Genomic DNA, 13338 nt, shown 5'->3' on the forward strand with positions numbered 1-13338 from the left:
TTGGGGTCCTAGCACAGATCCCTGAGTTACCCCACTAGTCACTGCCTACCAATCTTAAAAAGACCCATTTATTCCAACTTTTTGCTTCCTGTCTACTAACTAGCTTTCTATCCATCTCAAGACACTACCCGCAAACCCATGCGCTTTAAATTTACATAGTAATCTGCTATGTGAGACCTTGTTGAAAGCCTTCTGAAAGTCTAACCACATCCACCGGGTGACCCTGGTCAACTCCACTAGTTATATCTCCAAAGAATTTCAGTAGATTTGTCAAGCAGGATTTCCCTTCCGTAAATCCATGCAGACTTTGTCTGGTTATACCACTGCTTTCCAAATGGTGTATTATGAAATCCTTGATAATGCACTTGAGCGACTTCTCTACTACCGACATTAGGCTCACTGTCTATAGTTCTCCGTTTTATCTCTACCTCCCTTTTTGAATAGTGGAGTTATATTAGTTACTCTCCAATCTGTAGGAATCATTCCAGAGTCTAAAGAATTTTGGAAAATGATCGCCAATGGATCTACTATTTCTAGAGCTACTTCCTTTCAGTACTCTGGGTAAAGATTATCAGGTCCTAGAGATTTAAACGCCTTCAATCCCATTAATTTCCCTAAAACTATTTTTCTACTAATACTAATTTCCTTCAGCTCCTCACTAAAACTTGTGCTTCTCAGAACTTCCGGTACATTATTCATTTCTTCCTTTGTGAAGACAGAAGCAAAGTACGAATTTAGTTCCTCAGCCATTTCTTTGTTCCCAGTTATGAATTTCCCCTGTGTCTGACTGTACATTCATTTTCATCAATCTTTTTTTCTTCACCGGTTCTGGGTAGATGAGATCCGTACAAACTGGTCAGGTTGCTGACTTTTACAGTCAGTTTTTATGTTCCCCGCTAGCTTACTTTCATATTGTATTTTACCCTTCCTAATCAATCGTTTGATCTACCTTTGCTGAATTTTAAACTCTCCCCAGTCTTTAGTTCTATTGCTTTTTGTTGCTAACTTGTATGCTTCTTGTTGCTAACTTGTATGCCTCGTCTTTGAATCTAATACTTTCTCTAATTTCCCATGTAAGCCATGCTTTGGCCACAGTTTCCTTTCTACTCTTGTGCCAACCTTTGGAGTTCACCTATTCGTTCCTTGAATGCCTGCCATTGCCTGTCCACTGTCCTTCCTTTCAGTCATGTTTCCCAGTCCATCATAGCCAACGCATGCCTCATACCATCACAGTTACCTTTATTGAGATTTAGGACCCTCGTCTTAGAATTAACTACTTCACCATCCACCATGATAAAGAATTCTATCAGATTTTGGTCACTCATCTCTCAGAACTAGGTTGCTAACTAATCCTTTCTCATTGCACAACAAACAGTCTAAGATGGCCTGTTTGCTTGTTGGTTCCTCAACATGTTGGTCCAGTAAGCCATCCTGTACACACTCCACAAATTCCTCCTCTATTGTACTCTGACTAATTTGACTCTCCCAATCTATGTGCAGATTAAAGTCCCCGTAATCACGGATGTTCCTTTAGCACATGTATCTCTGATTTCCTGTCCAATGCTATTCCCAACATTTCCACTCCAGTTTTGTGGTCTGCAATACTACTGCTACAAATGTTTTTTGCCCTGTGGTTTTTTTTAACTCGACCAATACAGATTCTACATCGTTTGTGCTAATATCTTTCCTCAATATTGTGTCAATATTTTCTTTAATCAACAATGCAACTCCACCACCTTTTCCTTTCTGGCTGGCCTTCCTAAAAACTGAACAGCCCTCAATATTTAGTTTCCATCCTGGGTCACCTTGGTGCTATGTCTCCATAATCTCAACTATATCATACCCCTTTGCATCTATCTGCACAACTAATCATGCATTTCGAATGCTCTGAGCATTCAGGTACAAAACCTTAAGGCTGCCCGTTTTCACGTTCTTTGTCCAGTCCCTACTGTTTTTTACAGTGTCATTAACTGATACTGTCTCTTGATTCTCTGCCTCTCACTTCTCTTATTCTCCTTGCTGTGTTTTTCTTTTGTTCTGGATTCCTCCTGCTCTGAATCTTTACATAGGTTCTCACCCCCATGGCATATTAATGAAACCCTCCCCAACCGCTCTAGCAAGTACCATCAGTCCCGGTCCTGGCCAGGTGCAACCTGACCAGTTTGTACGGATCTCACCTCCCCAGAACCGGTCCCAATGCCCGAGGAATTGGAAACCTTCCCTCTCACACCATCTCTTCAGCCACGTATTCATTTGATGCATCCTATTTCTAGTCTGACTAGCACGTGGCACTCGTAGTAATCTTGAGATCACTACCTTTGAGACTTTGAGATCCAACTTCTCAAGTTTCTTCCCAACTCCCTGTATTCTCCCCTCTGGACCCGTTGGGGGTGAATGGGGTTTTTGAGGAATTCTATAAGAGATTATATGAATCGGTGCCCCCAGCCAGGGTCGAGGGATGTGGCGATTTCTGGACGGGTTTGAGTTTCCCAAGGTGGAGGAGGACCTAGAAGAGAGCTGGGAGCGACCATTGACAGGTGGAGTGGATGGAGGGTATGGGGGCAATGCAGGCAGGGAAGGCCCCGAGCCCGGATGGGTTCCCGGTGGAATTTTATAAAAGGTTTTCTGGGGATTTGGGCCCCCTGTTGGTAAGGGCATACAATGAGGCGAGGGAGAAGGGGGAACATCCCCCTACCTTAATTTTGAAGAAGGATAAGGACCCGGAGTGGTGTGGGTCCTGCCGCCTGATATCGCTGCTAAATGTGGATGCCAAAGATATTGGCCTCGCGGATTGAGGACTGTGTACCGGGGTGATAGGGGAAGACTACACGGGGTTGAAAATGGAAGGCACCTGTCGGCTAAAGTTAGGTGTTTATTGAACGTGATAATGATGCCTTCGGAGCGACAAAATGTGGAGGTGGCGGTTGCTAAGGACGCGGAAAAGGCTTTTAAGGCCTTTGATACAGTAGAATGGGAATATCTGTGAGAAGTTCTGGGACGGTTCGAGTTCTTGCAGAAATTTGTAGCTTGGGTCCGGTTACTGTATAGAGCGCCGCTTGCGAGTGTAAGGATGAATTGGGTGAATTGGGGGTATTTCGGACTACATCGTGGAACAAGGCAGGGATGCCCACTCTCCCCGTTGCTTTTTGCCTCGCTGTTAGAGCCACTGGCAATGGCGCTTTGAGCGTCAAGGAATGGGAAAGGGACAGTGCGGGGAGGGTGGAGCACAGGGTCTCGCTATATGTGGAAGATCTACCTATTTACATATCGGATCCACTGGGTGGTATTGGGAGGATCATGAACATTTTAAGAGGAATTCGGACAGTTTTCCGGACACAAGTTAAACATGGGGAAGAGTGATGTCTTTCTGATCCAGGCAAGGGGGCACGAGAGGAGGCTGAGCGTGCTGCCATTTAAGGTGGTGGGGGCGAGCTTTAGGTGTTTGGGCATCTTGGTGGCGGAGGGATGGGAGCAACTACGCAAATTGAATTTGGAGTGGTTGATGGAACAGGTGAAGCGGTTTTCAAGAGATGAGACATGCCCCCGTTGTCACTGGTGGGGCGGGTACAGACCATGAAAATGACGGTACTCCTGAGGTTGTGATTCGAACCTTCGAATCTTTATACCTAAGGCCTATTTCAGGAAAATAAGTGCTTTGATTTTGGGGTTCGTGTGGGCGGGGAAATCCCCACAGGTAAAGAATGTGCTGTTGGAATGAGGACGTGTGGGAGGTGGGAGGGACGCGGGCTGGCCTTGCCAAATATAATGAACATTTATTGGACAGCGAATATAGCCATGGTTAGGAAGTGGGTAGTGGGAAGGAGTTGGTGTGGGAGCAGATGGAGGCAGCCTCTTATAAGGGTACAAGCTTAGGGGTGCTGTTGACGGCGCCTCTGCCGTTCTTGCTGGCCAGGTACTCCATGGGCCCGGTGGTGGTGGCAGCCCGGAGAGTGTGGGGACAGTGACGGCAGCAGCTGAGGTTGGAGGGTGCCTCGGTATGAGCACCGATCTGTGGGAATCATAGATTTGCACCAGGAGGGGTTCAACATGGAGTTTTGGGGTGGCAGAGATCGGACGGTTTGGGGACCTATTTGGGCGGGGGCAGTTTTTCAAGTCCAGAGGAATTGGAAGAGGAATATGTGCTGCCCAGCGGGAATGGGTGCCAGTACTTACAGGGAAGGGATTATGTTAGGAAGCACGTGTTTTCCACCCCCGACCTACCGCCCCCTGGGCTGCAAGACAACGTGATGTCAAAAGCAGGAATTGGCGAGGGTAGGGTGTCGTGGAGAGGCATAAGGAGTTAATGGACTTGGAGGGAGCCCCGATAGGGGAAATCAAGCGGAAGTGGGAGGAGGAGCTGGAGAGGGAAAGGAGACTGGGCTGTGGGAGGAGGCTTTGAGGAGAGAGAATGCATCCTCTTTGTGTGCTAGGCTTAGCCTTATTCAATTCAAAGTAGTCCACAAAGCGCATATGATGGTGGCCAGAATGAATAGGTTCTGAGGGGGTGAAGGACAGGTGTGGGCGGTGCGCGGCAGGGCCCCGCAAACCATGTTCACATGCTTTGGGCATGCCGTAACTGAAAGGGTTTTGGCAGGGGTTCGCAGACGTAATGTTCGAGATGTTGACGGTGAAGGTTGCCCCGAGTCCAGAAGTGGTGAAATTTGGAGTGTCGGAAGACCCGCAAATTCAGGGGATCCAACCCATGTATCCACCCTATACCGGTAACCCAACAACCCCCCCCCCCCCCCCTTAACCTTACTTTTTTAGGACACTACGGGCAATTTAGCATGGCCAATCCACCTAACCCGCACATCTTTGGACTGTGGGAGGAAACCGGAGCACCCGGAGGAAACCCACACACACACGGGGAGGACGTGCAGACTCCGCACAGACAGTGACCCAGCCGGGAACCGAACCTGGGACCCTGGAGCTGTGAAGCATTTATGCTAACCACCATGCTACCGTGCTGCCCATATCATATATATATATATATATATATATATATTAAAAAAGGCATTAATAAAAATATATATTTTTTAAATGAATGCAAATGGCCTTCACGCCACCAACCAGAGAGAAGATCAGCCCACTATTAACCTGCCAATGGGAGAACTGTTACGATTTTACGCCAACAGGTTTCCGACTTTTAGTTCCCATTAGATTCTCCACTCCACCCCGCCATAGGCAGGGCGAGAGAATTCCGTCCAAGGAGTCTACAAAAAGTCAGATAAAGGCTAAGTGAGCGGACAAAACTGTGGTAGGTTGAGTATAATATGGGAAAGGTGAACATGTCCACTTTGGCAGGAAGAATAGCCATCATATTATTTAAATGGAGAGAGATTGCAGAACTCCGAGGTACAGTGGGATCTCGGTGTCCTTGTCCATGAACCAGGAAAAGTTAGTCGGCTAAGTACACTAAGTGTTAGGAAGGCAAATGAAATGTTGCCATTTATTGCAAGAGAATTGAATAAAAGTAGGGCATTAAGAAAGGAGATAAATGCATTAGAAGCAGTTTTACTTGACTGACACCTGGGATGGTGGGGGAATAGAAGACTGAGAGGTGATTTGACTGATACAAAGAAGATCCTGACGGCACTTAACAGAGTTGATGTTTCCCCTTGTGGAAGAAACTAGATTTAGGGGACAGTTTAAAAATAAGGGGGTCTCTCATTTAAGATGGCGGTGAGGAAAAATGTTTTCTCTCAAAGCATTGTGAATCTTTGGAACTCCTCCCCAGAAAGCAGTGGAGGCAGGGCCGATCAATATTGTTAAGGCAGAACTAGAGCGATTATTGAATAACAAGGGAGTCAAAGGTTATTGGGGTAGGCAGAAGGTAGAGGTGAGGCCACAATCAGATCAGCTATGATCCTACTGAATGAGGAGCAGGCTTGAGGGCCTTCTCCTGCTCCTAATTGCTATGTTAATTTGTAACCTGAATCCCCTATTATCTTTTTTTAAATGTTTACATTAAGCCTTTTGTATATATACATCACAACCACAACCAAAATGAGAGCAAACAGGAATTCACATGGCAAATAAATATCTAACGCTCCACTGTCAATCCTCCTTGCCGCTACCCTCCACCTCCCCAACCTCTTTTTCTAACCCCAAATCCTCCCCACCCCACCCACTGATTTCTTAATTATTCTTGATGTAGTTGATAACCGTTTTCCATCTCCAGGCAACTCCACCACATTCCAATTTCAGCGGCCAACGAAGTAAGCTGCTCCTCATGCTCTCCCATCGTCTCCTCCACCTTCTGGATCGCCCGACTTCGGGTCTCCAACCTCAGCTCTACACGATCAATCCCCGCTTTTAACGGGTCTACTGTCTTCGCCAGGTCCTCCAGAGCTTCCCTTCTCTGCTGGCTGAACTTTTCATTCAAAAAGTCCACGAGCTGCTCCATCGACCATTGAGCTGGTAGGGCTGATCCCTTGCTCTCCACCATCTTTCCTTGTGTCACAGGAAGAGTTTCTTGTTCAATCAGCTCCTTTCTTCTCAAACCAATTCTGGTCCACGAATCCATTTACCGGTGGAGTATAGTCTCCCTCCACCACTCCTGCACCTTTTTCCTTCAAAATATCCGCCTGTCAATCGGGGAAAAGGACCAACAAAACACCCTCGAGCGGGAGCTGCCAAATGTGCGACCACTCACATCATGGCCACCACTGGAAGTCCTTGAATCCCCCATAATCAACATCATAAGTATTACCATTAACCAGAATCTTAACTGCACTGGACATATACACCAGGATTTCCCACACACGCCTATGGTGTGTTTCCTGTTGTATGCATCCCTCCGCCACTGGTAAACCCGCACGGAAGATCCCGCCACTGAGAAAGGCCAGAAAATTCCAACCGTAGGACGAGAGGAGAAAATTTTGAGAGCAGCCAAAAGTCTGTGGATTTTTGGCTGCTCTCTAAATTTTCCCCTCCTGCCCACAAACAAAATCCGCCACCTGCAGGACTAGAATATTCCACCCATAAATATTGACTACAAGAGCAGGTCAGAAGCTTGGAACTTTGTTGTGACTCCCCAAAGCCTGTCCACTATCTACATGGCACATGTGGGATGGAATACTGTCCACTTGCCTGGATTAGTTCAGTTCCAACAACAATCAAGAAACTTGACACTATCCAGGACAAAGCAGCCTGCTTGATTAGTATCCCATCCACTATCTTAAACAATCATTCTCTGGTGCACGTATCCAATTCAAGGTACCACACTTCAGTGGAATGTCAAGGCCTCGGAAAAGATGCAGAGATTTAGTACAATAGGGCCAGGGTGACGAACTTTAGTTTTGTGAAGAAATTAGAAAAGCTGGGATTGTTCTCGTCGAGCACAAAAGACTAAGGCGAGATTTAATCAAATTTGCACAACTATATAATATACCATACCTGAAACTTAGTTCGTCTCGAGACTTTAGGACTTTTCATGTAGGCCAAAGTGGTACTAAAATTTTCTTCATCGGACATCCTTTCAATAATTACAAAATCTACAAGAAACAAATACAGAATTTAAATTTGATGCAAGTTCAATATCAAAGCACCATAAGTTGCTATTCATTTTTGAAACAATATGCAATATTGACGAACAGTATAGCTAGGCTCTTTCCCATCTGCAGATGACACTTATGCACATAGTCTGACCTATAAAGTTTTCCCTTTTTCAGTTCAGAAATACTGAATCAATTTTCGTGCATCGAAACTGATCAGAAATCAAGCTCCATTTCTTTCTGATTTCTGTAACTCAGTATTCATCATGTAAATATGCATTTTCCTTATAGTGGTTAGCTATGCCTTACTGAGAGCACTTTCGCCTCTGATTCAGAAGAGGTGAGGGAAGTTCTTGGAAAATGTTTTGAAAACAAGCGGTAAGATGTTTTTATTGTTCCGTTTTAACGTGCAGCAAGCTGCATTGATACCTTCCTCACCACGTTAATGCCTAATGATCGCTTTTGAATGAGAATGATCTCTTCACAAATTTAACATGCTGCGATTGCATTTGAACACTTTTAAGCGCATTGATGCCTCCTGGAGTATGATGATCATGTTCTCAATTGGGCGCTTAGTTGATGACAATGAGCACTATTTTTGCAGTCAAGTCACATTCAAAGTTTTTAAAAAATATATTTTATTCCAAATATACTTCAACATAGCTTGTACATTTCTTCTCTTCTCCCCCCACTACCCTCACCTGCATAATTTCCCGTGAAGAGGTGCCACTGCCCCCTCAATCGCCTTCGACCACCTCCCACAGCCCACCCTCCATTTCACTCCCCAGCTCCTCCTCCCCATCTGTTTAACTTCTCCTATCGGAGCTCCCTCCCAATCCATTAATTCCTTATAAACCCTACCCTTGCCAACTCCTGTTTTCGACACCACCTTATCCTACAGTCCCAGGGGTGGCAGGTTGGGAAAGGACGACACCTGCTTCCTAACATAATCCCATACCTGTAAGTGCCGGAACCCATTCCCACTGGGCACCTCATACTCCTTTTTCAATTTCTCTCGGTTCGAGAAACTGGCCACCACAAATAGGTCCTCAAACTGCTCGATCCCCGCCCGCCGCCACCCCCGGAACCCTGCGTCCTATCCCCCCAGGAGCAAATCTATGACTCCCACAGATCCGTGCCCAGACCAAGGCACCCTCCAACCTCAGGTGCTACCGCCACTGTCCCCACACTCTCAGGGCCGCCACCACCACCGGACTTGCATACCTGGCTGGCGAGAACGGCAGAGGCGCTGTCAACAGTGCCTCTAAATTCATGTCCTTGTAAGAGACTGCCTCCATCCGCTCCTACACCAACCCCTCCCCTACTACCCACTTATTAACCATGGCTATGTTCGCTGCCCAGTAATAGCTCATTAAAGGTGGCAAGGCCAGCACGCACCCCCCCCCCCCCCCCCCCCCTCCAGCAGCGGGGATTTCCCCACCCAAACAAACCCCAAAATCAGAGCTTTAGCCTACCTAAAAAAAAGCCTTTGGGATAACCGTCATTTTCACGGTTTGCACCCGCCCAGTCAGCGACAGCGGGAGCATATTCCACCTCTTAAAACCCCCCTTCATCCGCTCTTCCAACCACACCAGGTTCAATTTGTGCAACTGTTCCCATCCCCATGCCACCTGGTTGCCCAAGTATCTGAAGTTCGTCCCCATCACTTTAAATGGGCAGCACGGTAGTACAAGTGGATAGCACTGCGGCTTCACAGCACCAGGGTCCCAGGTTCGATTCCGCGCTGGGTCACTGTCTGTGCGGAGTCTGCACGTTCTCCCCATGTCTGCGTGGGTTTCCTCTGCGTGCTCCGGTTTCCTCCCACGGTCCAAAGACGTGCAGGTTAGGTGGATTGGCCATGATAAATTGCCCTTAGTGTCCAAAAGGTTAGGAGTGGTTATTGGGTTACAGGGATAGGGTGGAAGTGAGGGCTTAAGTGGGTCGGTGCAGACTTGCTCCTTCTGCACTGTATGTTCTATGTTCTAAATGTTAGCTCGCCCAGCCTCCCCTCCTGTCCCCTTGCTTGAAACAGGAAAATCTCCCTCTTCCTCATGTTTAATTTATACCCTGAAAACCGGCCAACTTCCTCCAAAATGTTCATGATTCCCCCAATGCCTCCCAACTGGTTCGAAACATAAAGTAACAGATCGTCCGCTTATAGCGAAACTTTATGCTCCACTCCTCTATCCCTTTCCAACACCTTGACGCTCAAAGTGCCATTGCGAAATGCTCTATTTCCAAGGCAAAAAGCAACGGGGAAAGTGGGCTTCCCTGCTTTGTCGCACAATGCAATCCAAAATACCCCGATCTCACCCGATTCATCCTAACACTCGCTACCGGTGCCCTGTATAGCGATCGGACACAATCCACCAACCCCTGCCAGAACCTAAACAGTCCAGTACTTCCCACAGATATGCCCATTCTAACCGATCAAAGGCTTTCTCTACATGCATAGCGACTGCCACCTCCACCTCCTGTCCCACCGGAAGCATCATAATCACATTCAACAAGCGTCTAACATTCCCTGACAAATGCCTCCTCTTTACAATCCCCGCCTGGTCCTCCCCAATCTCGCCCAGCACACAGTCCTTAATCCGCGAGGCCAAGATCTTTGCCAACAGCTTGGCATCCACATTTAGCAGCGAGATCAGGAGGTAGGAACCCTTATCCTTCTTCAAAATTAAGGATATTGCAGCCTGCGATAAAGTAGGGGGAAGTTCCCCCTTCTCCCTCGCCTTATTGTATGCCCTTACCAACAGGGACCCGAGATCCCCCAAAAACGTTTTATAAAATTCCACCGGGAACCCATCCGGGCCTGTGGCCTACCCTGCCTGATCGCCCCCCATCACCTCCACCAATGCAATGGGTGCCCCCGGCCCCTCTACCAAATCCTCCTCCACTTTAGGGAATTCCAATCCATCTAGAAATCGCCGCATTCCTTCTCCCTCCGCCAGGGGCTCCGATTCATATCACCTCTTATAGAATTCCACAAACACCCATTCACCCCTACCAGGTCCAAGACTACCTTTCCCCTCCCATCGTTCATCTTTCTCATCTCCCTCACCACCTCCTGCTTCCTAAGTTGGTGGGCCAGCATCCTACTCGCCTTCTCCCCATATTCATACACTGCCCTCCTTAACTGCCCCACTGTGTTTAGGGCAGCACAGTAGCACACGTGGCTAGCACTCTGGCTTCACAGCGCCAGGGTCCCAGGTTCGATTCCCCGCTGGGTGATTGTCTGTGCGGAGTCTGCACGTTCTCCCCTTGTCTGCGTGGGTTTCCTCCGGGTGCTCCAGTTTCCTCCCACAGTCCAAAGACGTGCAGGTTAGGTGGATTGGTAATGCTAAATTGCCCTGTGTCCAAAAAGGTTAGGAAGGGTTATTGGGTTACGAGGATAGGGTGGAAGTGAGGGCTTAAGTGGGTCGGTGCAGACTCGATGGGCCGAATGGCCTCCTTCTGCACTGTATGTTCCATTTTCTATGCGTTCCCCGTTGACACCAATCCGAACTCCATCTGGAGCTTCTACACTCCTTAAACAAGACTGCCTCCGACTATCTCCTATCTACCCACACCATATATCCTGACCCTCCCTCCTCTGTTGGTTGAACTTTTCATTTAGAAAGTCCACCAACTGCTCTGTAGACCATTGGGCTGGTAGGGCCGACCCTTTACCCTCTGCCATCTTCCCGTGTCAAACAAAGAGTTTACTGTTCCAGCAGCTCCTTTTTTCTAGACCCACTTCTGGACCACTTCCATCCACCAACCTCATCAGTGGAGTATAACTTTCCTCCACCACCTCTGCACCTTTTTTCTCCAAAACATCCACCCGGCAACCCTGGTAAAGACCAAAAGAAACCAGCCTTGAGCAGGAGCTGCGAAATGTGTGACCACTCACACCATGGCCACCACAGGAGGTTGAGTTCCAGGATTTTGACATAGTGAATGAAGGAGCGGCGACATAGTTCCAAGTCAGGATGGTGCCTGGCTTGGAGGGGAACTTGCAGGTGGTGGTATTCCATGCACTTGCTACCCTTGTCCTTATGGATGTTAGCTGCCGTGAAGTCGGTAGTTGCTGTCTGAGATGCCTTGGTGAGTTCATGCAGTGCATCGTGTAGATGGTACAGACTTCTGGCATTGTGCATTGGTGGTGGAGTGAATGAATGTGAATGTGGTGAAAATCTAGTGGGCTGCTTTGCCTTAAATTGTGTTGAGCTTCTTGAGTGTTATTGGAGCTGCATTTATTCAGGAAAATGGGGGATATTCCATCATACACCTGACTTGGGCCTTGTAGAAGGTGAACAGGCTTTGTGGAGTGAGGAGAGAAGTTACTTGCCACAAGAACCAGGCCAGATGTTAGATCTGGAGGTAGGTGAACACTTTGGAGACAGTGACCACAATTCGGTGACCTTTACATTAGTGATGGAAAGGGATAAGTATACCCCGCAGGGCAAGAGTTATAGCTGGGGGAAGGGCAATTATGATGGCATTAGACATGACTTAGGATGTGTAGGTTGGAGAAGTAGGCTGCAAGAGTTGGGCACACTGGATATGTGGAGCTTGTTCAAGGAACAGCTATTGCGTGTTCTTGATCAGTACGTACCAGTCAGACAGGGAGGAAAGGGTAGAGCGAGGGAACCGTGGTTTACAAAAGAAGTGGAATCTCTTGTTAAGAGGAAAAAGGAGGCCTATGTGAAGATGAGGCGTGAAGTTTCAGTTGGGGCGCTTGATAGTTACAGGGAAGTGAGGAAGGATCTAAAGAGAGAGCTAAGACGAGCAAGGAGGGGACATGAGAAGTCTTTGGCAGGTAGGATCAAGGAAAACCCAAAAGATTTCTATTGGTATGTCAGGAATAAAAGAATGAGGGTAAGAGTAGGGCCAGTCAAGGACAGTGGTGGAAAGTTGTGTGTGGAGGCTGAGGAGATAAGTGAGATACTAAATGAATACTTTTCGTCAGTATTCACTCAGGAAAAAGATAATATTGTGGAGGAGAATGCTGAGACCCAGGCTATTAGAATAGATGGCATTGAGGTGCGTAGGGAAGAAGTGTTGGCAATTCTGGACAAGGTGAAAATAGATAAGTCCCCGGGGCCTGATGGGATTTATCTAGGATTCTCTGGGAAGCCAGGGAAGAGATTGCTGAGCCTTTGGCTTTGATTTTTAGGTCATCATTGGCTACAGGAATAGTGCCAGAGGACTGGAGGATAGCAAATGTGGTCCCTTTGTTCAAGAAGGGGAGTAGGGATAACCCCGGTAACTATAGGCCGGTGAGCCTAACGTCTGTGGGGGGTAAAGTCTTGGAGAGGATTATAAAAGATACGATTTATAATCATCTAGATAGGAATAATATGATTAGGGATAGTCAGCATGGTTTTGTGAAGGGTAGGTCATGCCTCACAAACCTTATCGAGTTCTTTGAGAAGGTGACTGAACAGGTGGACGAGGGTAGAGCAGTTGATGTGGTGTATATGGATTTCAGTAAAGCGTTTGATAAAGTTCCCCACGGTCGGCTATTGCAGAAAATACGGAGGCTGGGGATTGAGGGTGATTTAGAGATGTGGATCAGAAATTGGCTAGTTGAAAGAAGACAGAGAGTGGTGGTTGATGGGAAATGTTCAGAATGGAGTTCAGTTACGAGTGGCGTACCACAAGGATCTGTTCTGGGGCCGTTGTTGTTTGTCATTTTTATAAATGACCTAGAGGAGGGCGCAGAAGGATGGGTGAGTAAATTTGCAGACGACACTAAAGTCGGTGGAGTTGTAGACAGTGCGGAAGGATGTTGCAGGTTACAGAGGGACATAGATAAGCTGCAGAGCTGGGCTGAGAGGTGGCAAATGGAGTTCAA

General features: G+C 47.4%; 1 protein-coding gene across 11 annotated transcripts in view; it reads right to left on the reverse strand.

The window, feature by feature from the left end:
* The window catches only part of map9 (microtubule-associated protein 9), a 181389-nt gene that overhangs the window by 130956 nt on the left and 37095 nt on the right, over window positions 1-13338 (reverse strand). For all 11 annotated transcript variants that reach the window (XM_038792282.1, XM_038792281.1, XM_038792276.1 and 8 more), the window contains one exon: window positions 7399-7496. In XM_038792282.1, the coding sequence (XP_038648210.1) occupies window positions 7399-7476 (78 nt within the window). In that variant the 5' untranslated portion in view covers window positions 7477-7496. Of the gene's footprint in view, window positions 1-7398; window positions 7497-13338 lie in introns of those variants that run through there.

This window comes from Scyliorhinus canicula, chromosome 3 (genome assembly GCF_902713615.1).
Source record: "Scyliorhinus canicula chromosome 3, sScyCan1.1, whole genome shotgun sequence".
NCBI classification, from domain to species: Eukaryota; Metazoa; Chordata; class Chondrichthyes; order Carcharhiniformes; family Scyliorhinidae; genus Scyliorhinus; species Scyliorhinus canicula.